Below are 22,344 nucleotides of genomic sequence, written 5' to 3'. Positions count from 1 at the left end.
GGCTGAGGAGATGTGTGGATACAGTGGGTACGGAAAGTATTCAGACCCTCTTAAATTCTTCGCTCTTTGTTGTTTTGCAGCCATTTGCTAAAATCATTTAAGTTCGTTTTTTCCCCTCATTATTGTACACACAACATCCAATATTGACAGCAAAACACAGAATTGTTGACATTTTTGCACATTTATTAAAAAAGAAAAACTGAAATATCACATGATCCTAAGTATTCAGACCCTTTGCTGTGACACTCGTATTAGTGATGGGAAGTCCGGTTCTTTTCCGTGAACCGGTTCTTTCGGACAGTTCGTTTTAATGAACCGGTTCAAAAAACCGGTTCACCAGTTCTTTTACGTCATCACGTAATGACGTCAATTCTATCATCCCGGCGGATAAAAATACTTCAAATTAAAGGCATTTGTAATCACAACTTCAGTTAAATGATAGTATGCATTGTCATAATCATCTTGGATAAGTTTCTTACATTTACATTTTGAAAACGAACCCTGCTGCAGCCAAGGCGATGTGCTAACACGGATGTTTTACATGTTTTAAATATATAAAATGCATAAATGGTCTTCATCATTTTATTTGTTATTAAATAAACTTACATTTCACCGATTCGCCCTCTCATTTAAGTCCTGGGTTCACCCGTACTACTGCGTGCTCGTATATCAGCACAGGATCAGCCGGCCGAAAGAAAGTTCTGTTCAGAGACGGTGCTATCACGCATGCGCAGTATCTCCAGCTCATCGGTTCTCCGTATCGAACGTGTCCGAAAGAAACAGTTCTCGGTTCTGCACTAGTGATTCAAGAGCTGCAACAACCAGTTCTCGACTCGAGAACCATAGCATAGGCCTGTGCTGAGCTGAAACCTGAATATACAGTCGACAAAACTAAAAAATCGATGCATGTCTGTCTCCAATATAGCCTGTAGCCTATATACGTAACAGTATACATCATGTTTATAATGTGTTAACATAACGAATTAAACATATATGTTTAATTCGTTATGTTAACACATAAACATTTACTAAGCAGTGCACCAAACCTTGGCAAGAGTTTACATCAAAGATTTATAATATTGTTACTTAGAAATTAAATGAGCTGTTCCTGAAAATATTATTTTAGTATAATAATAAATGTTTAGTAGTTTGACAGTTTTAGAATCCAATCATTATTTCCAATCGTTAAAATAATACAGTGATACAGTAATGGGATAAACATGTTTCCAAAATGTTTTATTTTGTTACACTTACTGATGTTCAACTAAAGACGTGGAAACGTACATTTCGCCCCTCAGAAAAAAAATGCACGCATGCTCAGCTCATCAACTCATCAGTTCTCAATATGTCGAACGTGTCCGAAAGAAACAGTTCTTCTCGGTTCTGTACTGGTTATCCGACCGCTGTATCTGTACGTTCAGTAGTACACGCATGCGCAGTTTCAGCTGCTCGTGCTCATCACTTCTCTCAGCACCAACATATGTCTCCGTTCAGTGAACTTTTTGAGTTACTGGAATAAAATGTACTTCTGGATATTGGTTTATCTCGATTCGGAGGGACTGTCAGGCATGTCTGAAAGTGAGTAACTTTAGTAACTTGTGGTTTAGCGCTGACGCAAGACGCGAACTGTTTCGAACGATTCAGTCCGATTTAGTGTACTGGTTCGACCGGTTCACTAAAAAGAACCGGTTCAAAAGAACGATTCGTTCACGAACCGGCCATCACTAACTCGTATATTTAACTCTAGTGTTGTCTATTTCTTCTGATCATCCTTGAGATGGTTCTACACCTTCATTTGAGTCCAGCTGTGTTTGATTATACTGATTGGACTTGATTAGGAAAGCCACACACCTGTCTATATAAGACCTTACAGCTCACAGTGCATGTCAGAGCAAATGAAAATCATGAGGTCAAAGGAACTGCCTGAAGAGCTCAGAGACACCATTGTGGCAAGGCACAGATCTGGCCAAGGTTACAAAAAAAAAAAAATTCTGCTACACTTAAGGTTCCTAAGAGCACAGTGGCCTCCATAATCCTTAAATGGAAGACGTTTGGAATGACCAGAACCCTTCCTAGAGCTGGCTGTCCGGCCAAACTGAGCTATCGGGGGAGAAGAGCCTTGGTGAGAGAGGTAAAGAAAAACCCAAAGATCACTGTGGCTGAGCTCCAAGAGATGCAGTCGGGAGATGGGAGAAAGTTGTAGTAAGTCAACCATCACTGCAGCAATTCACCACACGGGGCTTTATGGCCCGATGGAAGCCTCTCCTCAGTGCAAGACACATGAAAGCCTGTATGGAGTTTGCTAAAAAAACACCTGTAGGACTCCAAGATGGTGATAAATAAGATCTTCTGGTCTGATGAGACCAAGATATAACTTTTTGGCCTTAATTCTAAGCGGTATTGGTGGAGAAAACCAGGCACTGCTCATCCCCTATCCAACAACTGGGTTTCAGTCACATGATTATGATGACGCACGAAATTCAGATGGAGGGCAGGGAGTGAAGAGGGCAATGGACGAGATGGAGAAAAGTACGTACTGTACTACTTTACACGCTATTACAAGAGAAAGATATAAACAAAAAAATCAAACATATGTTGTACGTGATCCTTACGCTATGAAGAGGAACAATTTTTCAACTGAATTGAAAGATTTTCCAGCCATTGAGGTGGTAGATATCAGCAACTACCTCGTTTTACAGACATACTTTTGACTTTATAAAGTTCGGAAACATTACATGTTACACAAACATGGCCACACTAAGTTGTATTAACTCACCTTTGACGAAGTGATCACTGCACACACAGGCATTTTCCCATTCGGCTCCCCCCGACCGCAGACGTAGGTTTGCAAGTCATTTTTTTTCAGAGTTTTTGTCAATTTCTAGCATTTCCTCCCCTTATGAACAACAATGTTTGGTACACGATAAAAACTCCTCGTAGTTTGATTGATTTAAGTAACGATAAACAACGCCAAATATAGGCATTTTGAGTTTGTTATAGTTCTTTCTAAATACGCAAATCACTTCCTGTCCTCCATTTGCATTTCGCGCCATGGCAATGCAGTGGCGTGACGTCATATGAAAACAAGCTATACAGTCTCAACAGTGAAGCATGGTGGCGGCAGCATCATGCTGTGGGGGTGTTTTTCAGCTGCAGGGACAGGACGACTGGTTGCAATCGAGGGAAAGATGAATGCGGCCAAGTACAGGGATATCCTGGACGAAAACCTTTTCCAGAGTGCTCTGGACCTCAGACTGGGCCGAAGGTTCACCTTCCAACAAGACAACGACCCTAAGCACACCGCTAAAATAAAGAAGGAGTGGCTTCACAACAACTCCGTGGCTGTTCTTGAATAGCCCAGCCAGAGCCCTGACTTAACCCAAGTCCTATTAGGCTCACATCCAGGACAATAATGCAAGGAACAACCAAATAACAATGTCCTTGAATAATGGATTACAGACCACCATGCCAGGTTCAGTGACACCAACATCCTGCTCGTCTGGGATGATGTAAAGCAGATAGTCTCGGATGCTGTGTATATTGTGTACTGTACATTTCACAGCTTAAGCAAATTCACGTTTTTGTTGCTGTGGTGGTGTAGATGCAAAAGCAGAACAGAAAATATGTCAAATATTTATAACAGAATTCTGGCAAGAGAATTCAAGAGGAGTTATTCATCATGTAAGTCATTCAGTTCCAGTTTTTGTTTTTTAAATGGAACCGAATTAGAATAAGAACTGGTTCTCGGTTCTTAGATCAGGTAGTGCTGTTCCTGAGGGAAAGGCGGTACCTGGACCTGTTTGAAGGACATCTGTAGCTGTCAGTGGGGCAGTTAGTGAGCTAGATCTGTCTGAACTGGTCTGTACTTCTGTGTGGCAGCTCCCAGCGAGAAACAGATGAATAATAAATGAGTGTGGGAGACAGAGAGGTAAGGAAACACAGAAAGAGAGATTCCTATCGAGTCTGTAGTATGTCTTCAGGTCTCACGGTAACAGCTAAACAAATGTTTTGTAAGTGTCTGTTGAAGCTCAAACCTGTTTACAATAGCTCTGTTGCAAAGGATAGTGTGCTGACTCGCTTCCTACTGACTATAGAGGCAGCTGTCTTCTAAAGCGAAATTTTGCGCAAAAAAGGGGCAATTGTATTTGGCAATAGTGTTGTGATGTATGAAGCACAGCTCTCACAGAATCACTATCAAACCAAGCAGCTTTCTTTTGGTCTATGGCAATACTGCAAATCTGTGTAACCATCTTTAAATTATTGCGTTGGAAAATCTTTCACCCTCACACGAAATTTACAATCTCATGGATTCCTAGTGATGACTGGATTTCGCCTGCATAAAAACTGCCATACAATGGTAAATGGGACCCCACCCTAACTGTCATAAGACAGAAGACTTTACATAAAAAATAACACTAGAAAACTCTATATTCACATTTGATTTTAATCGAGAAAGCATGTTGCATTAGTCAGCATTAAATGAAAATTCACTATTTTGTGAATCACTATGATTCATTCAAGTATGTTTAATTATTTTTCTTGACCTTGTTGAACCCATTGCAATACATTCTAGGATTGACTCCTTTCCAAAGTGAAGTAGCCTGGTTAAAACCAAAATATTCTCAGTTGTAACTGAGTTATGGTCTGGCAAAGCGTCAGACAGATCATTTCCAGAGGGGCGTCACCAACGGACGTCGCGGATTGACCAAACAAAATCAGAGCGATAAAGGAGATGGTGTATCCTGAGTAGCGGAGAAACATCTCAGAATGTTGTTCTTTGCTCGGTTTCTAACAAAAAGGAAACGTTCAAATCGCTTAAAACAGACCCAATAGCTGATTCGAACGAGTGATGTTCGACAGCGGCATCCATTTTTGTAATGTAGGCTACAAAATCTGCTTCAAATCCGTCATCGTGTAAAGCCCGCCCCAACGTTTCTGATTGGTGCCGCGATTTCGACGGATTGGAAATGGGCTTGAATGAATCAACTTTTAGAGCAAATCTAAATTTGCTGGAAGTTGTCTGGGTTTTCCCAGGCTACAATTGAAGTAATCTGAGAATACAATTAAGACTATATTTTGGAACATTCTTTAAGTCAGGTGATGGTTTAAAAATGCAATAAAAATCAGAAGTTGAACAGATGTGTCAAGTTGGCAATGAAGTAAACAGAGAGAGAGATGTGTCAATGTGTGTGAAAGAGTATGTGTAAGAGAAAGAAACACACTCACCTCTCTGAGCATGGGGTCAGATATGGAGCTGAGGTTGACCGCTCCTTCATAAGTCAGGTAGTAGAAGACATTGAGAGCTCTGATGGCCTCAGGTCCCTGCTGCTTGTATCCGAATATCAGATCAATCCACTGATGCAGCTGACAGGACACAAACTCACTCTCCAGAGCCTACACAGGAGATAAAACAAATGTCATTCAAACTCAGTGAAACAACAAGATTGAGAGAAGACCCAGCCCAAAAGAACTACATCAAGATTCTGTAGGTAAAAAAGCTAAATAAAAAAGCTAAATCGAGGGTAGTTAGTGAATAAGACACAGTGAAATACGACATGGCATGACTGCTAAGTGAATTCACCACAGATTGTGATATATTTGTTATTTTTTTACATGCCCAACAACTCATGGAGAGTTCCTCCGAGAACGTAACCAAGTAGCATGGGTAACGGGGATCTGTCAAAATGTGCTTTCAACAGTCACAAATGACATAATACACACAAATTACAAGCATATGCTTCCACTGGAGCAAAGCAGATCGTCTTACATGAGCAGGACGAGATATCTTTGCTCCTTTGTTTAGTCTCATCCTCTGCGTGCCATGGGGCGTCTGAGAGCGTTGTTGTTTTCGGAGCTATGATTGTTCTTCGACTGTCATAACATCGAAACACAAGCTGTTTCTCTCTTCATTAGCCGCCAAAGGAGGGCCTCTGTTTATGACTGCTCATAAAAAAACAGCAATAGTGTTAATTTGCTCAAAGCTGTGTGGGCACAAAGGCCTCTAAACGAGCCCAAATGAGTATGAGAAGAGCCTTGATTGTCATTGCTGCCTTGTGTCACATTAATTTCGAGACAAACATTAGGCCCTGCACTTAAAGAGCAATTTATATTATTTAAACGCTTACCGGAAGGGTCTTAGCATCACTCATTTAAATGTGAATTCGCTGACAGCTAATTTCGCTTAATTCGCACTCCAAGCTTTCTTAATTAGAACTTTAAATCAAGAGCAATGAGAGATGCTGTAAAATGTGGCATTTTGCAATACGACAACAGGTTTGACAGCAAACTGGTTCAGCTCTTATGGAGTACTAACTTCATGATACACGACATTACAAGATAGCAAAAAGTTCCGAGATGAAACCTAAAACCTAATTTCTTAAGAAATGAGATATTCTGTTTGTTTGTTTTTAGCTTGCACAATGTGTATATCCTATGCAAATTCACACAAAGGTGAGAAATAATTGCTTAGTTTACAATCAGGACGGTACTCACTACTACTCACTCTAAAATTAAATACTACATTACTATAGTACATAATTTTACTGTTACATACTTAAAAATAAAAAAAAAAGAAATGTAATAAAATATAAACAAAACATTTAATACATGTAATATTTGATAAAGGGTTTAATATTTTTCTCTTTTATTGTTTTACTACCAATGCACACAAGCACTTGCCTAAAACATGCAGATTTATTCCAGTTAATCTATTTGTCTACAATTTTATTAAAAAGAACCTGTTCCTCTGAGTCTTTGGAGGGATTTTTTTTTAGTTTATTATGTGGATGGATTGACCCCGGATTGTTCCACGACTTGTCTATTTCCAAACTTAATACAGGGGCTGATGGGCATTTAATGTGGGCCTCCATCTTGTGTCAATCAGCGAGGGGAAACAAAGAGGAGGACAATGTTATTGGACACCAACTCTCCAGAGGACTACCTTTATGTTAATCAAGGAACTCTAAAATCAGGAATGAGATGGGAACCCCGCTCAGGGAGACCTGACCTCATCAGAGATGCAGAGAGCGTTTGGTAGGGTCTCCTGAGGCAGGGGTGTCACTCTGAACCCATGCTCTTTCATCAAAAGAGGAGGGGGAGATGTGTACCTACAACATTAGATTCCTTTTTAAAAATGACTACACCACTCACGTTAGCCCAGAGGGCATGTGCGTATATATATACAAATAAATGTAAGTGTTTTTGCAGTAAAATATATTAGGTTAAGATGTTTAATCTGACAGAAGACTCTTTTTATAAATGTGACTGTCTCTTACAAAGCCAAGCCAAAAAAAAAAAAAGGCTATTTAATTTATTTAAGGCTATTTCTTTTTTTCTTTTACTGATTGGCCAGTTTACAAAATAAAACATTCTAGAGATTTCTAAAGGATTGGAAACAATATTAATGAATGTGTGACGTTGTCTGGCAGTGCAGGTTTTTAAAATAATAGTTTAACAGGCATGACAATTCTGTAATATTTACTCATTCTTCTGTCTTTTCAAAATTATATATCTCTGTCTTTTCAAAATTATAGATAATCCATGGATTTTTTTTTTCTCTTTTCTGTTCATCATAAAACGCCCTATGCGTAAGCCTTTGACAACTTTTATAATATTTGTATGGTCCTTTTGGAGCTTGACAGCTTTAGTCACTATGAACTACTGTTGTATGATTATAAAAAATATGTCCACACAGAAGAATATCTACGGAAAAATATCAGCATACTCGTCGAGAATGACACGAGGGTAAATAATAAAAATCTTTATTTTTTTAGTTGAACTATTGCTTTAAATTCATGTACAAAAGAGGCCCAGGAGTGTGTAAAATCCAGCTCATTATCTAGAGAGCATTATTGATGTGCCAATTAGCAGATGCAGTATGTCCCATAAAACCCACTGGGAATCATCAGCATTATGGAAATGTGTGTGTATGTGTTTGTGTGTGTAGAGGTACTGCCGAATGTGGGGTGAGGTATCACAGCTGCTGAATAAAAAATAAAAAAATGGATTCAATTTTATTTCAGCTCTGCTTTTGTACAAAGGAGAAATGCTACAAATGCAACAAAGAATGAATTTGAGCTTTGCTGAAAACAAAAAAGCACTTTGAAAAAAAATTGTTATGGAATAAATATAGCAAAATATCATTAATTTAATGCAAACAAATGACACCGGAAACTAGCAGATTTAGTAACTTATAATACCACGTCACATTTGCCAAAAAAACGACAAACTGTTAATGTAAAAAGCATGTTAGTGTAATGATACCATTATCTATTCTCTTCTCTAAAGGAACCAAATTATGACCAAGTCTCTGGGAGTATCTGAAAGTTATGGAAATGTCATTTCCAAAAACTACTTCAAACTTTATGTTCAAACTGACAAGCTCATTGAGACATAAAACAGCATTGAAGACTTTGTTATAACAGATCTTTCATTTTCCCCCCTATTTTCTTTTTACAGAGAAACCCTACAGTACACATAGTTCTGTTAGACACTAATGATACTTTCAAACATGTCTTTTTACGAGATGGATCTCTCTGAGCTCTTTATGACTTTCATTGACCATTTCCCTGTCTTTAGCAGCCTTTTAAAAGCATTTTAAGGACTTAGAGGTAACCTGTCTGTGGCCATGTTAAAATGTCACATAACAAATCAATCTGGCTGTTTTGCATTAGAATACAGGGCTGTCAAGGAAGAAGGAGTGAGATGGCGAACACACGAGCAGACGGGAGTATTTCATTGGCAGCTGGATTTTGCAGTATTGATTAAGAGAGATTATAGTGGCACTAATCACGTGTGTGGACTGTGCAATGAGAGTATGACACAGTGACACACAATGCAAATGAAACCCATGAGTCTAATATGGAACAGATTGTAAAACTCAAACTGTGAAATGTTGTTTCAACTCAAATCAATATTTCGTGTCTATTTATTTATTTATTTGAGAAGTAGTCGTGTAATATGGATATCATACATTTAGATTATCTTTAAAGGGATACTCCACTTTTTTTGGAAATACGCTCATTTTACAACTCCCCCAGAGTTAAACTGTTGAGTTTTACCGTTTTTGAATCCATTCAGCCGATCTCCGGTTCTGGCGGTGCCACTTTTAGCATAGCTTAGCATACATCATTGAAGTGCACAAGACCATTAGCATTTCTCCCAAAAAAATGACCAAAGTGTTCAGATTTTTTTCCTATTTAAAACTTGACTCTTCTATAGTTACATCGTGCACTAAGACAGACGGAAAATGTAAAGTTGCGATTTTCTAGGCTGATATGACTAGGAACAATACTCATTCCTGTGTAATAATCAGGAAACTTCACTGCCGTACCATATCGAAACACTTTGGCAATTTTTTTGGGAGAAATGCTAATGGTCTTGTGCACTTCAATGATGTATGCTAAGCTATGCTAAAAGTGGTACCACCAGAACTGGAGATCGGCTGAATGGATTCAACAACGGTAAAACTCAATAGTTTAACTCTGGGGGAGTTGTAAAATGAGCGTATTTCCAAAAAAACGAGGAGTATCTCTTTAACGCAAAAGTATACCATTCTGGGCTAAGTCAAGGGACCTTGTGTACGCACAAAAAAGGCATTGAAATGTGTACGAAATGTTCCACGCACATATCGGGATTTAGAAAAAATAAAGTAGGTATAAATGTGCGCACCGTACGGACACTCTAGACTGTTTGTTCATACTCTTTTACTGGAGTGAGCGAAGTAATGAAGCCAAACAGTGTGATTTAAACTCTGTTTTACATCTGATTTAATCATATTATTGGAGTTGAGCATGAAAATTTCATGAAATCTTTTTCCAGAAGTTACAATAGTTTTATATGAATGTATAGAAATATTTCTAGTGGATGCGCCACTTTTGAACACTGAAAACTGTTTTAATGTTTTAACTCCAGAGAGGATTGCTTGGTGCATGATAACTCCTGAACCAAGCAGGAATTCCTGTGTTCCTCATGTTCTGAGAAAACATTTGCGTGCGAATAGTGATCAATGATGCGCAATAACTCTGTCTAAGCGGATGGCTTAGCAACATAGACAGAAGGCCTATAACTACCGACACTGAAGGACTAGCTCTGTGATCGAACGTTCCATTGGTCGGTTTGAATAAATCTAATGACAGTAGGCTATACAACCTCTGCTGCACACAGGTGTGCTGTTGGATGATCACCATTTTCGGGGTCTTCCCAAAATAATGAAAAATACTTTTCTATTTGAAGGATAGAATGGTAAGATATGCACGTTAAAAACCATTAAAATGTATAAACCATCCTAAAATGTATGTTTAGTTTAAAGGAAAAATTGCAAACATTTAATTTAAATATGAATTGAAATAGCCTACTATATGGCCAATGGACTCTTCTCTGAAAAATATTTTATACAATATTGATTTATTTACTCTAAAACTGAATGGTTTTTAGAGATAGTCCTTATCTCATATCACGTGGATGGTAATATGTATAGAAATGATATGCATATGATGTTATGTACAGTAAAACAAGGCGTTATAAGCTCAATATATTTATATTTCGGGCTGGAGATGCCGATGCGTACAATCTTCTGCTGTCTGGGTTTTATAAAGGGAATATTGCACAGGTTCTGGCGAACACATGGTTTTATAAATCAGAAAAATTGTGCGCATATGCAAAATCTAGCTTTTGTGTGTATGCAAACTTTTAGGATTAAATCTACAGAAGGTTTTATACCTGATCACATTGTTAGAATTTAATTTACAACAGGCACTAGGTCAGTGGTTCCGGTTCCCAACCTTTTTTTGTCTTTTTTTGACCCCCCTTTTCCCCAAGACAATATTTTAGGGCCCCCCTTCACAATTAATGATATTATCGCTCTTGTAAACTTGTAACAAGGATGACAAAATATGTTATTTTCAAATAAACGGTATGTTTACTATAACCAGATATTTTTATGCACATTAAATAGCCTTTAATATTGAAAATAAAATAACGAAAACATCGGTAGGGCCTTTGTAATTTAAAAAGGTAAGCCTAGGAGAAGCCTATATGTTGGCCCTATCTGAAATGCAAAAACAAAAATATTCACACTGGCGTGTAGGTTAAAAAAAGAAAGGATATAGGCTATTACTAAATGACTGATGTCTGGGGCCTCGATACTTGCAAGTTATTTGTGAGGCTTTATCAATGTGAGGCTTTATTTATTTATTTTTTTACATTTTTGGCGCTTGGCGAGCGATAATAAACTTGTTTTTTTAAAAGGGATACTCCACTTTTTTTGGAAATAGGCTCATTTTACCACTCCCCCAGAGTTAAACAGTTGAGTTTTACCGTTTTCAAATCCATTCAGCCGATTTTCTGATATTTAGAAGAATATCAGTAACCAGACAGTTTCTGGTCTCATTGACTTCCATAGTAGGAAAAAATATACTATGGAAGTCAATGAGACCAGAAACTGTCTGGTTACTGATATTCTTCTAAATATCAAAAAATCGGCTGAATACATTCGAAAACGGTGAAACCAAACTGTTTAACTCTGGCCTATTTCCAAAAAAGTGGAGTATCCCTTTAACAGAATAATGCGTCTTTCGGAAGAACATTGTAGCCGGGAACTACTTCTCTCTGTGTACGTCTATGACGAGTCACGAAGGTACTGGGCTATTCCGCAGCGGCAGAGATCCCGAACCAGTGTAAAATAGTCCCAATGTAGTAATAGTGGTTCAGGATAAGACAAAAACGTGGATTGACGGATTGATGGATTCATGATGAACGCACTCATTATATAAATTTTGAATAGAAAAAAGTTAAATATAATAAAAATATGTATATTATAAAAATATGACGCGACCCCCCACAGAGCTCGCTGAGGCCCCCTTGTGGACCGCGACCCCCCTGTTGGGAACCGAAGTGACTGTACTGATGAAAGCATAAAAAAAACTTGTACCATTCTTTAACAACAAATGACTTCTTCCACAGTACAAGCAAATTCCTGCAAATTTTAAACCGTAATTGTTATTGAGGACACCTGTAATGACAATCGTCAACCAAAGGGGATAAGCAATGCCAGTAGAAATGGCGATATGTGTGTGACTATACTGCATTTCTGAAATAACATCATACGTACCCAATCTATTGGGATGTTCCCAAAGCCGAATACCATATTTGTAAAGACATGAATAATGACTTTAAAAATGAATAACAAATTCAATCGAATAATAGAAAATGCAGTCATTCCTAGTTCTTGCTGGATAACAGGTGAGCATGACAGCAGCACACAATATTAATCAACAAGGATAATCAACTAAAATGACAATATAATAGTGTGTAATAGTGAGTGGATGAGTAAAATCTATGAATGAAGCAGTACATCCTCACTGTGCATTCTCAGCCATTAGTATTCACAGCAAACCTGGGTGTGTATACTGTGTTACTGGAACTGAAAATAAACCGGCTGACCGTTTAATGACAGAATGAGATGTTTTTTCTAGAACGTGCAGACTAGAAAATGACTGACCTGGAGCCCCTGATTCAAGATCAAAATCACGGATAAGCTCTGGTAGTTATTACTTCATCTCCCCATATAAAACTAATTGCGTCTGAATAGGCCGAAAGAAGAGCCTATAATTAGAGGTAGCAGAACAAGACCCTTCATCCCAGAATGCATCTGGCTGAGGTGCAGTGGAGAGGGAATTATTTGGATAGCTGTTCAAGAGTGGCTGGGCCTCTCAAATGACTGATTCACAGAGTGTGAGACGAGCATGTGTGTGTGTGTGTGTGCGTGTCCACGGCACAAAGAATGATTAGAATAGATGGCTGTGTTAATTAACTTCTACTCTGAGCTCCTTAAGTCTATAGAGAGTAACTGATCAGGTAATGATGCATTTTTATTCTGTGAGTGAGAGTGCAGGAGAGAGTTTGTGGTCAACAGTACACTGGGAGAAATACAAGTATAATTTAAGTCCTCCTGTTTATTTCAAACAATGGTAAAGCTTTAAAATAATATTGTACTATTGTTCATTTATGTTCTTTCATAATACATCAACTGTTGTTAATGTAAACCTTGAAATGTTAAAAAATGTATTGGCATATGTAGAAATTAACATTATCAATGAACAATGCTTTCACGGCATTTATTAATTTAGGCTAGTATATGATATCTATAGATTAACTATAGAACGGTCAATGGAAAAGGAGCTCTACAAACTATATACACTCTAAAAAAATGTTGCTAAATAGCACTAAAAATGGTTCATTGGCTTGTAATCATAGGGGAACCACTTTAAGTGCCATATACAGTAGCACTTATCTTTGTCATATGGTGCTATGTAGAACCATAAGAGGTGCCATAGAGCACGTTAACCACCCCAGAGAACCACTGAAGAACCGCTGAAGAACCAAACTGGGCTTAGTGGTGCTATATAGCACCATGACCAGGGCTTGACATTAACTTTTTTGCTCACTAGCCAATGTGGCTAGTGGTTTTCCAAAGTTACTAGCCATGCAGCAAATTGGAAAATTAGGTTTGATATGATTAAAGTTGACAATGAGGCTTAAAACTTGCTAAAATGTACTAATATTATCATTAGCTCTGATAAGGTTGTAGGCCTAAAGCTCCTTTTTTAAGATAAACACATAAAATAGCTTCTTATTGCATATAATAAAAGTGCTGCATCTTTTTTATTTATTTATTTATTTTTTTTACAGCAGTAAATACTGTGATACAGAGTAGAACGATTATCGAGCAACGAGCAAAAAATAATTATTTTTTTCTAAGAAAAAATCCACAATTAAGGCAACGGGATAAAAACTTTATATAGCCTATTTGACAGTTTTGGGGACTTTGGATTGTTTGTTTTGCATCAGCATTTCCTCAGAGCTCTGATTTATTAATTATCATCAACAAGTAGCCTATCGACATACAGGTCTTTATTTTCCAGATTATTCCCCAAAACACATCTCCTGTATTCTTTCATGGCATGATTAACTTTATTAAAACATAGAATTAACTCTGGAAAGATAGTTGTGATATGACGTGACATAAGGGCAGCCCTGCTACCGTGTCCCTTTTTTCTATATATCGGCCACGTACACTCACGAACTGACTGAACGCTGTGTTGTTGTGTGTTTGCACGCGACCAGTCGCGTGATGATCGTTTGACCAAAGTCTGGATATCATGTTGCGCGATATCATATTTACAGCGGCACTGCAGGAGAGCGTGAGACGCGCCTATGTTCTGGATTCTACTGCTATTAAAAAAGATCGCTATATCATAAGGGCATTATTAAGGGTAATTAAGGGCAGACTAAAACAGCCCTCAGTCCGACGGCCAGTCCGCGAGTGTAATCTCCACGACCGCGTGTCTAATGTCGTTCAAGAGGATTCACGAACGGACCAAAGAGCAAGACTGTGTGCAGCTACTCATGGGAGATGTAGTGTCATAGTGATAGATTAGCAATATGTTTGTTATGTCAAATGTATTTTGACAAGACTACAATTTTTCAACACGCCAAAGTGGCTAGTGGGAGTGTCTATGTTACCCACCACGCGTGAAATCCACCCGCGGGTTGGCAGGTGTTAATGTCAAACCCTGACCACTGCAAAGAACCCCCGAAGAACCGAAGAACACTTTTTTTTAGTGTGTGTATATATATATATATATATATATATATATACACACACACATACATACACACATTATAAGATCAGAAAGTGCACTTTTTTAAGGACTAATTATTCACTGTCTCATGGCCATAATCCTAATAATTCAGTTTAAAATAGATTTTGTTTGGGATCAAATTGCTGGTAAAAATATTTAACAATTTCGCTTCCACTTTCAATCATGAATAGAGACTGTACACTTTAATGACCTTTCCAGTTTCCAGTGGAATGCATTATTAACCCAAGAAAAGCCCAGGCCAATGTCATACAGGAGTATATCATTCTCTGCCTATTACGGCTGGGGTACAAGTAAGGTGACCCTGAGAATCCCCAGAAGTTTAACAGGACAGAGTCATACGAAGCCGCAGTAAATTAAGATGCTCTGCTGTTGGTGTGAATGTTGATATCTAGGGTCAGTGATTTCCATGATGGATGCCCTAAACTTGTCGTCCTTGTCGGGGCTGGTTTGAAATGCAGACGGGGTGAGAGTGATTGTGTGTGTATGTGTGAGAGAGAGGCCAATGAGTTGCACCCATGCTGAAAATTAATTTCTCCATTTATTCACAGGGCATGTGAATGACTGTGAAGGAGAAATCCAAGGCTAAGGTGCATTTCTTCCTATCCCACAACAACAAACAAACAAACGTGCAGGCTGGTCTTTCAAACAGGGGAAGAGAGAAACTTTCTGGAGTCTCTGAGTGTGTCAGCTGCAGTGGATCGCAGTATTTCACAGGCTTCGCTCTACTCCCTACATTACGTCACACATGAGGAGGAATCATCATGACAACACAAGCAGATACTGTGCAGACACATGCACTCTATTCCACTATCAGAAGCTGAAATGGTAAAGGAAACAAACATAGTGTGAAGCGGAGGGCAAAACCGATTAGTAAGAAAGTAGTCATTGGCACACACCTTGATTTAAACTGTACACAGTAAAAAGCATAGTTTGTCTAGTGTCATACTTGTGATCAAGTGGATTTGGGGTCTCTGTCAGTGTTACTTTAGTAGTATTTATATTATATTATTGTTTTTATTAATATTTTGAATTAGCTTTTATTTGTATATTTTCAGTTTTACTTTAGTTTTACTCTAATATTCATCAACCAAATTATGTTCTTTTCTCATTTCTTAGGGTTTTTTTTAAAATATTGATTTCATTTATTTTTATATTGATAGTTCAGACTAATTTCCTGTTAGTATTTATATTTATATATATATATATATATATATATATATATATATATATAGTACATTCTAACTAGTTAACAAAATGGAACACAGAGCTCTACAAACTAATTAGAATATACTATATATATATATATATATATATATACTGTATAAAACATTGTTTTATACAGTATATATACAAATATATACAAAAAAACATTGTTTTACAAAAACAACCCAAATAAATTAAAATTTCATTTCATAAATAAATTAAATTTTAAATATTAACAAAATATAATACACTGATGAAACTGCCACAACACATCATGTGAAAGCCAATCCAAGCTTGGTTGTTTACAACTGTGATTGGTAGTTGGTGGGAAATATCAAACAGCAATGTGGAAAAAAAAATGCCCACATCTGGTTGGTGACATCACTTTCCCAGCCTGTTAGTACTGACAGTTAAGGTACAGTAGCCACATCAGCACTAGCGATGACAGCGTGAGCTGAGACGCATTAAGACATGGCTATAGATGCGTTTGAACAGAAAAGAATGTGCGAGGAGATGAGAGGAGAATGCAAACACTGATGACCTCTGACATGGCAGACGTCTGTGGTCTTCATATGGAGACATGCAGCCTGCAAACAGGCTGTGGGAAAAAGGAGTTTTGTGACGAAGTTCGCCATAAGACATGACACAGACTCATCCTCTCGGTTTAGATAATGTCTGCTGCTACACGTGTTCGGGTCTTGTGATGAAACTTAAATCAAAGGCAGTAACAAACCTCAAGCTCAACTCAAAGATGGTCATGTGATCTCACCATTAGAATATTATTTTGACCTTCAGTTCCCACACAAGGAAACAACACTTAATGGACTCACCCAAAATCCCAGCACACTTTAGTAAGTGCAAAAAGCTGTCATCATATAAATATGACAAACTTCAGAACGGGGCATTCACGAGTGTATGTCGGTCTTGTGCATGTTTTTGCTCAACTTAAAATGACACTTGTCTCTCAGCAAAGTGTGAGCTTGATTTAATGCCGAATCAGTTATTGGTCCCAGCTGGCATGCACAAAAATAAAAATAAAAAATTGGTGTAGGACTTACTTTTAAAGAATTTTAACTCAGAAATTGCTTTTAAATTTAACAAATAATTACAAAGAAACAGCAAGTAGCAAAAATAATTTTTATAGTGTAGACTTCACCATAGTCTAACACTTGACTGTTCATTTCTCAAATGTTCCAGCAGAATACTACATATATTGCCATCCAAATAGTTAGCAGCAAACACAAATACTTGACTATGTGACACAGTACCTCTGTTCCAAAACTTATTGAGCCAACACTGGCAGTCTCATAACTGTAAGAGAAACTCATTTGTGACCGATGTGGACATTCTAACAGAAAGCAACTCTACATGCCATACAACCAGCATTTTCATATCAAGTAAGATTAAATAAATATTAAGTTGTAACTAAGAGTAGACCTCGTTGTACCACAGCATCATGTCCTGATTTTGGTGCATATCAAATTCTTTTCATCACTCAGCCAATTTGACATTTGTGAAAGCAAACATGCTTGCATCTACAAGCTCTGTGATTCTGTCACTGTGCCACTCTTCAGATCATAAGGACATTTCTATCTGATGCGTGCACATGCTCTCAGTGGATGATCAACTGTCATCTGCATTTGTGTCCTCAGTATAATATGACTCGAGTCTGGTGGCGTGGAGGGTTAAAAACCCTCTATAACTGAAGTGCATATTTGCTCCCTGTGTTTTTGCAGTTGTAGTTGTACACTACATTCTATATGGCAACTACTTGTCATACTAGATGATCTTTTAATGACGGTGAAGCTTAAAGGGTGAGTTCACCCAAAAATGAAAATTCTGTCAGTATTTACTCACCCTCATGTTGTTCCAACCCCGTAAGACCTTCGTTCATCTTCGCAACACAAATTAAGATATTTAAGATATTAAGATCGCTCCTGCATACAGTCCATAGGCTTCTTGAGGGACTGGCTCTTGCTGTCCCCGAAAAGTCATTAAAGACATCGTTAAAATAGTCCAAGTGACTACAGAGGCTCAATCTTAAGTTTATCAAATGACGAGAACACTTTTGTGCGCAAAAAAACAACAAAAATAACGACTTTATTTCAACTATTCACTTCCTTCTCCATGCGCCAGTAGTCAGTTAACGTAGTGTGATTGCGTAGAACTACGTCACACGTAGGCTCACTATTGGCCGACGCTGGTCATGTGTGTGTGATGCGTGTGGCGTACAATAACAGAAGCTTGCGCTATTAAACTAGTAACCTGACTCGCGCAGAGGGAGAAATAAACGAATAGTTGAAATAAAGTCGTTATTTTTGTTGTTTTTTTGCGCACAAAAGTGTTCTCGTCGTTTGATAAACTTAAGATTGAGCCCCTGTAGTCACTTGGACTATTTTAACGATGTCTTTAATGACTTTTCGGGGACAGCAAGAGCCAGTCCCTCAAGAAGCCTATGGACTGAATGCAGGAGCAATCTTAATATCTTAAATAGCTTAATTTGTGTTCCGAAGATGAACGAAGGTCTTACGGGGTTGGAACAACATGAGGGTGAGTAAATACTGACAGAATTTTCATTTTTGGGTGAACTAACCCTTTAAAGCTACACTGTGTAATTTTTTAAGTTGATTCTTAGCAAAAAACACTCTATTCTTTCAAAATTATATATGCTCATTAATGTGTAATTACTTCTACCAACTAATCAAGTATTCTTGTAAGCGTGCCATTTAGAATACATACGAGTGAGCCGCTCGAATGGCGGAAGCCATGTTGCGCATCCATCTTGAATATACATTAGCCAAAGAAGGACATACCAGGAAATTCAAGCTTTGCCTTTTACACTCAATGGCACCGTGACGAATGTGAGGGAGAGATTACTCGTGACTGCTTGCAGATTTGAAATAAAATGGCCACCGTAGGAGTTAAAACGCCCGCGAAATGGGAGGGGCTAGAACGTAATATTCAGTTGGTAGTCAGACAATTTCACCGCATGTAGCTTTAAAATTACGCATTTCATGTAGTTTTAAAATGACAGTTTTCCCACAATGGTTTGTGATAAAACATGAATATGAATGACATGCTTCTTAAATACATCTATTAGTCGATTCTGTAATTTGCCAACTATCAAAAGTCATTTGGCAACTAAATGTTTTTAACGGTCTCAAGTCATTTTTAGTCTAAACCCTTGAAGTGGTTACCAGCTGTGAAATGAGTGTAGTCAAAGGGTATACTACATGTAGTTTATGCAATTTGTACAGCAATAAGACCATTGTACTTTTCCAGTAAATGACGATGCCTGTAAATTAACTGATGCCATTGCTAATTTACAGGCAATTTATGCTACAGTTAAATCCAATATAACACTAATATTAACACCTTTCTCACCCTACTGCCACTTACAGTACATCAACCTCAATGTCAACACATGATAAGCAAGTTAGCATCACTAACCACAGTTGTCCTCTAGGCTGAAAACATCTCCCTTATAATTCTTGAGGATCTTTTTGAGGTTTATGGAGAGCAAACTGGTCCAAGGTCAATGCACAATTAAGTCTACAATCACCTGCCAGTGCTGCGGTTATATCAGGGTGAATATGTGATGAAGGATTAGTCATGTATTGTGGAATGTTCTTTAGCATGACAGTGGCCAGAGCTGACTTGTTATCTAGCGGGTGGGATCAAGTTCTTAACCTCTCCCTCGACCCTGTGGTAAAAACAACAATCGCTGCTGATGTGAGTGTCGCGTGACATCAGAAAGGGAGGGAAGACTATGAGAAGAGAGGGAAGTATTTTTATTTCAGCAGGGGTCTGTTTAAAATACACATTTAATCCAACACACATCCTTAAACTTATGTATTTACAATAATCGTGAATCCTGCCCAGTGTGAGCACCGTTTAACCTAACATGACCCAGGAAAATGACAGATTGAGAGAGTAGGGGAAACACAATATTTGGGAAACTTGCTTAAAAACACTTTATTTTTAATTATATTTCATTATATTTCCATTTGGTGCTTCAGAAATTACACATTACAGCTTTAAAGGTGCACTCAGTTTTTTTGATGGTCAATATGGTACTGTAATCTTGTATCTAACTACTGACATCACATGACATGGATTCAGCATCCCGCAAAAGTAGAAAATAGTTTTCAGATGGTGATGTAATTTTAAAAGCTACAGTATTAGCAACCAGCCATAATGAATTAAATCTGTGAGCAAAGGTGTCCAACAACATGGGGTTACTAAGTTAAAGTGAGTAGTGATGTTTACATGGTGACCTGCTCCTGGAAATGACTGCCCATTAGTAGCATAACAGCACTACTGAATCTACAGCATGAAATATATAGTATGACCTCTGAAGAACAATTCTAGAATAAATGTAATATTTTGACCTAAAGATTTTTAGCGAATCAAAACCACATAGCACAACCACTGTAGTCTGATTCCAGATCAAATGACTCTTATGACCAATGGATAAGCTAATGACATAAAATAAGCCAGTTGAATAAATGAAGGAATTAATGAAAGATTCAAATTTTTTGCTGTGTATTTGGTATTTGTGATTACCAAATATGATATTCTGATTTATCTGATATTTTTTATTGAATATATAGTAAGGGCTAGTTAGTGGATTGCAATTATGGTACCTCTAAACATATGTGAAAAGTAATTAAAAAGCTTTTCAAATTAATGAATTATATGTATTTATAATATTTATATCTGGTCCATTCTGATATCATAATTAAAAGCTGGCAAAACACAGCTGAGGACAATGCATGCAATACAAATATATATTTGCTTCTGATTCCGAATCAATAATGGAACCAATAAGAAAGCAGAATTGTTAGGAAACTGAAACATTAGGGACATATTTCTGGGGTAATTTTAGGTTGAAGCATATTAAGACTAGATCAGTTATCTGAAAAGTTATTCTAGGGAACTCTTAAAGGGATACTTCACCTCTGGTGAAGTCATCAAAATGAACAATTGAACAAGTCAATTCATTTATTTCGTTCGTTGAATGAACCAAATGACACAAAAAAAAGATTCGGTCATTTTAATAAACAAGTTCGAACAGGAGAGTCACGAACGTGCATCACAGAAAAGAGCAAGGCGACCATAAAACTCATAAAACTTAAACTTTTTTTTTTTTTTTTTTTAATGAGTGATCATTTCTCTTGTTAAGACCCTTATTCATCTTCGGGAATCGTTTAAAGCCCTTTGAACAGTTTGCAGTTTGCACTGAAACTGTTTGGTTACCAGTAAAGTGCATTATATGGAGAAAAATCCTTTAAGTTGCAAACATTATTTTGTTGAGTTCTGTCGAAGTACTAATGTTGATCATTAGATTAACTTAATATTGTGTGTAATGTAAACTCAAATCTCTGCATTGATTTAAAACAACAAAAAAGTTGTAGTAAATTAATAAAATTGTCTTGAAATTGGGCAGTGGATTCCTAGTTCCCAGCATGCTTTGCATAGGAGTAGATATGGAGAATAAATGTTGAAATTAAGCGTTATTTCACAGTTTTTTTATGGAAGGAAAGACCTGTTAGTGTTTAATGATGTTATGTTTAACATTTAAATGAGTTTCTACTATATTGAAGTTGTGTGGTTACCATTGTGCTGAAGAGTATGAATGTAAACTACATTGACCATAAGCAATGACTGAACTAATGCCAGGGACAAATAAACTTGATCATTAAACTTACATGCAAAATGAGTTAATTAGCATGTTCTAGCAGTGGATTTTCACTGAATGAAATTAAGAAATTATTAAATTCCTCTAATAGTTTGTTGGTCGAAAGTAATTTCATTCAAAGTTGTTATAACTAAAAATAAATTGGCGCAAACAGTTGTGTTTCTTTTGTTTGTTTGAGCAAACAGATTATTTTCCATTTTGTTGAGGAAATTATTTAGCTGTTTTGAGCATCCATGGGCGCTCACAAAAACAGTATGTACCAATGGTGAGTGCAGTTATTTCTGCAAGCATGCATTTAGCGTGACTGGTGCAGATTGCAGTTTAATTAGCTGTTAATCATCTATACAACATAAATGACCAAGTGTGTGCACCATGCTGTTTTCTGGCCATTAGTGACAGATGAGCTAAAGAGTGTAGCAGGCCATTAGCTCTCTTCTGCATGTGTCTGTCTCTGACTGAGTATGCACCCTCATTACAAATGTAGCCCATTGTAGCAGAGTAGAACAGCTGACATCCCCTAATGCCAGCTATAAGTCATCAGCGGTGCTCATGCCCACTTTACACACACTCTCACACACACACGCACACACATACACATACGAGAGAGAGAGAGAGAGATTGAGATGATCATGTTAATGAGAGGTTTCTGGGATGTAAATAACTGCTGACAGAGAGCGGTAAGAGATCAGAGCATTTTGTTGGATTGTGAAAAGATCAACTAAAAAAAATCTAGTTACTGGAAAAGAGGATAAAACCTATGCCATGCACTTAGTTGGC

The 22,344-nt window shown here is 37.5% G+C and overlaps 1 protein-coding gene across 10 annotated transcripts in view; it reads right to left on the bottom strand.

Annotated features, from left to right (window-relative positions):
* Nucleotides 1-22,344, bottom strand: part of lrba (LPS-responsive vesicle trafficking, beach and anchor containing) — a 299,224-nt gene that overhangs the window by 34,480 nt on the left and 242,400 nt on the right. For all 10 annotated transcript variants that reach the window (XM_089132308.1, XM_089132310.1, XM_089132311.1 and 7 more), the window contains one exon: nt 5,227-5,394. In XM_089132308.1, the coding sequence (XP_088988434.1) occupies nt 5,227-5,394 (168 nt within the window). The remainder of the gene's footprint in view (nt 1-5,226; nt 5,395-22,344) is intronic.

The sequence above is a fragment of the Pimephales promelas genome, chromosome 6 (assembly GCF_988280905.1).
Source record: "Pimephales promelas chromosome 6, fPimPro1.hap1.1, whole genome shotgun sequence".
In the NCBI taxonomy this organism is placed as follows: domain Eukaryota; kingdom Metazoa; phylum Chordata; class Actinopteri; order Cypriniformes; family Leuciscidae; genus Pimephales; species Pimephales promelas.
The sequence above is the reverse complement of the archived record's forward strand: the minus strand, read 5'-3'. Positions and strand labels throughout refer to the sequence as shown.